Raw genomic sequence first — 4,460 nt, 5'->3', positions numbered from 1 at the left:
TGGGCGCGCACACAGAGCACACGGACAGGGAGCGGGTGCACGAGAGCAAGAGAGAGAATGGAAAGAGAGAGGGAGAGGAAGTGAGAGTGGGAGAGGGAGAGAGGGCGAGAAGGAGAGAGGGGCAGAGAGGGGGAGGAGGCGGCGGAGAGAGAATATTTTCATACTCCAGACTCCCGGTGTAGGTAGAAGATGGCAGCCGAGGCGTGATTCGAGATCGGGACCTTCACTCTCTCTGGGCGCGCGCGAGTAGGGGGTATCCTTCGACGTACGGGCCAGATCGCGGAAGTAGTGCGCTAGCGTGGTGCATTATCGCGTGTCGTCCAGTGTACCAGGAGATTCGCGATGTTCTAGGAGGACCGGTCGCGTTCTGTACCGTCGGTTTGCCGGTTTGTCCTCCTATCGCCGCGAGCCTTCGACTTTTTCTCTTCTCTTCTTCTTCTCTCAGTCTCTGTTTCCGTCTCTGTCTCTCTATCTCTACACCCCATTTTTCATTATTATTATTATTACTGTTTCTATTCCATCCAGATTACATTCCATCTCTCTGGCTCGATCTCTCTTTAGTTCTCTTTCTCTGTCTTTGATTCTCCCTCTCTCTCTCTCTCTCTTGCTCGCTCTCTCGCGCTCTCTCTCTTTCTCTTTCTCTCTTTTACTCTCTCATACTCTGTCTCGCCTCGCTTCAATTTCTTTCTTTCTCTCCATCTCTACGTTTCTCCCTCTCCTTCTTTCCCTTTTTCTCGATTCTCTGTCGCTTTTCGCTCGCTTGAAAGCTCCTACCCACCGCGTCTAACCCAGTCAGTCAGTCGTGTACTGATGATCCGACCGGCGACCAGGTAGTATCGCTGATTATGCGCGACATGAGCACCACCGCCATCGTAGTAGTGTTTTACGAGCGTTATGTAAAATGGAATTAAACAATGTTGTTAAGACGTAAACATGTTTTGGCTACACTGTGGACTCTTTGTTCTCGTGATTGCCGTACCTGGATTTATTAGCAGCGCCGACAGCACGTCCAAGCGAGGTAACGCCTGCCTATTTTCCTGCCTACCTGCTCTTCTCTTCTCGTCTTTTCTCTTGCTTGCCTGCCTGCCTGCTTGCCTGCCTGTCTATCTGTTTCTCTGTTTGCCAACCACCTATCCATTTACTACCCTCGTCACCCATTTATCTCTCCATCTTTACGCAGTAAATCGTTTCTCGCGTTTGACCACACCGTGTTTGTCGTTGCTCATCAATACGAAAGAGGAAATTCGACGCGAGAAACGTCCTCCGGCCATGCTCGATCGCTTCCTTCCTGATTTATGCTTGCTGGCACGCGATCCTGTAATTTCGTGCCCGTCCCAACTCCTTCGACTGTCTCACTCTATCTCTCTCTTTTTCTCTGTCTCTCTCTCTCTCTCTCTCTCTCTCTCTCCTCTCGCGTCTTTTCTCAGCTCGTTCGTTGGACGCGGTCGTTAATCGTTCGCAGGCTGGCATGGCGTGTTCCGGTTGCACACGATTGCCTGTTGCGGACCAACGATTTCCCTCCAACGCGTGTGATGCTCTGCATGACACGTGCACGAACGCGTCGTTTCCAGCGAGTGTTGGTCCCTGATCTAGGTAATTATTTCACCTCGTCTAACAAGAGAAAAGCGGGAAGATGGAGGGAGGAAGCGTATTCACCTTGCATGTCCCTGGAATCTATCTTTTGCACATACATTATTGCTCCGTTATCGTCTATCGATTTACCACAATGATGCATGGGACGCGGTCCGTTCACGCGAGATCGCTAGCCGTGCACACGCGAGTGGCACGCTCTCTCCGGTAAATAAATAACGCGTCCCGAACCGGAGTGCCACGAATCCAACTTTTGGCCCACGAGTATCTATCAGCAAAAGCTTGCCTCTGAATAGTTTCCTTTCAATAGTTTCCACGTCCAAGAACCAACGACAGAATCTGATCGTGGTTAATTGCTTCCCTGTGATCTGTTCGATCAATCGTGAATTCTCCAGTTCATTTTGAGTCTCCGTAAGAATTTCCAGCTATCGGGCTTATGTGGGGGCGAGGGGATGTATTTGTATATGCGCATTCGTAGATTCATGGGGAACTGGTCGTGATGACGTTTGAGGGTAAAGTGCCGGTTAAAAGATCCCTGCCACTCCCGTTTCAGCCCGCCATATTCGTCATAGGTTTACGCCAGCAAGGAATGACGTCATCGAAGAACGAGATGGGTCACGAGTGCACTGACACGCATACCTACGTGCCGGGAGACCCGATTTAAACGTATCAACGAAAACGCGAATTAAAATCGATCGACGAGCGCTAAAAGCGCTCCTCTCCTTCTCCCTCTTCCTCTCTTCACTCTTTCTCTCTCACTCTCTCTGGCTGTTTCTCTCACGAACAAACTCGCGCCTCCTCTCTAATTAAATTGATTTTTAAGGCGAGATTTCGCCCCGCGGAAGAAAGACACCCAGAGAAATCTCGATATTAATTTCCAGTTGTGATCAAACGCGCGTCGGGGGAAAGAGAAGAAAGAAAGAAAAAGATATATAACGAGCTCGAGACCCACTTCTTCTCGAATTCCAATTAATTCCCGCGATATTAATAAGCGTTAGAAAAACAGATTTACCCGAAGTGGACGATTTAGATCGAGAGCGTCCTCGGGACGCGAAGTAAAATCGTTGGATCATCGCGTGTTCGACCCTAATGCGACATTTTCCTCTATACAGATCCTTATCCTCCATGATTCGGATGCACCGTCGTATTTTTCCTACGCGATACAATCCGATCCAGGCCTCCGGCGATTCAGTCAAGGGTCTTTACTATGAAATCAAGGTTACATCACGAGGACTTCCTCCATACGTAGTGTAACAAACGTGACACTTTTTACTCGTGCAACGTTAAATTGTACAAGTAGTGAAAGTGGACTGACGACAGCTAAACCGAGACTGCATAGTGTAAATGTCAGATTACGCGGATGGAGAAAAAGCCACGGTGTAACTCTTTGTTGTCGTAAGGACAGTTTAGATGAAAGAAAAAGAAGAGAAAAGAAAAGTAAGGAAAGGAAGGAAAATAAAGGGGTGTTTCTATATTGTGAAAGAGGATGGACGTTAGAATCGAGGCAATTTATTCGAGGATACTCGATGGAACAGCGAGGCGGAGCAGAGATTGTTTCCACAAGGAGAAGAATCTGAATAGTGGGTACAATTTGAAGTGGTCCCGAACCCTTGCCACAGCGCGGCGCGTCCTTGGCACCCTCGTGGCCAGCGTTGGTCGCGGTGCACGACACGCAGGGTTGGGGCGGCAATTTTAACGGAACGCAGCCAGCGGAGCGGCAGTTGTGCAACGCCACACTTACCTAATATGTGCAATTCACGTAACGGTGGAATAAAACCGGGACAAAGCTCGCCCCTTTAAGCGAGACTTCCTCTCCTCTCTGATCCCGGGGAGTAGAATATTCCGTGCACGGTAACCTTGTGCTAACCCGAGGATTTCCGCGGAAACGAAAAAATTCTCGTACGGATAGGCGGCCTGTGTGACGTTAACCTCGGTGCTCCCTACAAAGGATATTGATTTTCACGACGTTTACACTTCTTTTCCCTGTCCCGCGTCGCAGCTTCTCGCGATCATTTACAGATGCTCCTTCGATTTTGTCGATGGGGGAACAATCAATCGATTCGCACGGACGACGGGCCAATTAATCAAGTCCACCGGCGACGGAATGATGGCTCGTAGAGGAGTTTTCAGCGTTCTTGTCTCGGGCAAGATCCGCGAGATTGAAATGGCAGAGCGCCAGTTCTAATTTATTGGCCTTGTAGGTACTTTTAATACATGAACTTTTGGCCGATTTTTCGCCCGGAAAAGGGGACGAAGGGTCTCCTCCGTCCCCTTTTCTTTCTTTCCCTTTCACGATATATATCGCGCCACGTCGAATTTCCACGGTGAATTCGAGTGGAATTTTTCCGATCGTCGAATACCCATTTACTATACTCACACGCGCGCTTTAAAAAGCCTGTTAATTTTTAGCGATAAGCTTGTATTTTAATCGAGGGAAAGACTGCTGGTGGTCGTTCGTTGAAAGGTCATCAGCTTCCGGCATCGATAAAACACATACACACACGCATGCACGCCGTGCGTTTATCCAGTATGGAGATCGCGAAACAAATGTTTCCCCGGGCAGCGTGCAATTTTCTATGCATTCGCCGGTGAAAATTACAAATTACAAACGGCGGAGTTGTGCGGCGGCGTTCATAGAATTACAACCGTTAACTCTTTGAATCGCCGGCCTGGCGACAGCTTGCGTACTCGTTTCGCGTGATTTGCGTAGCCACGGCATAAAAAACCGCTGCTAATTCCCCTGGAAAATTATATCACGCCGATTTACCAGCCCTGGCGAAATCGTAAATTCATATCGCGGTCGCGTTTGTCCCGCGTTTATCGCGATACGTCTTCCACTGTGCGAGATAAACGCGCGTGTACAGACCGTG

General features: G+C 49.1%; 1 protein-coding gene across 10 annotated transcripts in view; it reads left to right on the top strand.

Annotated features, from left to right (window-relative positions):
* Positions 1–768: 768 nt before the first annotated feature.
* Positions 769–4,460, top strand: part of LOC108570212 (disintegrin and metalloproteinase domain-containing protein 11) — a 40,154-nt gene continuing 36,462 nt past the window's right edge. For all 10 annotated transcript variants that reach the window (XM_017932020.1, XM_017932018.1, XM_017932021.1 and 7 more), the window contains exon 1: positions 769–1,018. In XM_017932020.1, coding sequence (XP_017787509.1) covers positions 934–1,018 — 85 coding nt within the window. In that variant the 5' untranslated portion in view covers positions 769–933. The remainder of the gene's footprint in view (positions 1,019–4,460) is intronic.

This window comes from Habropoda laboriosa, unplaced genomic scaffold, assembly GCF_001263275.1.
Source record: "Habropoda laboriosa isolate 0110345459 unplaced genomic scaffold, ASM126327v1 scaffold80, whole genome shotgun sequence".
In the NCBI taxonomy this organism is placed as follows: domain Eukaryota; kingdom Metazoa; phylum Arthropoda; class Insecta; order Hymenoptera; family Apidae; genus Habropoda; species Habropoda laboriosa.
The sequence above is the reverse complement of the archived record's forward strand: the minus strand, read 5'-3'. Positions and strand labels throughout refer to the sequence as shown.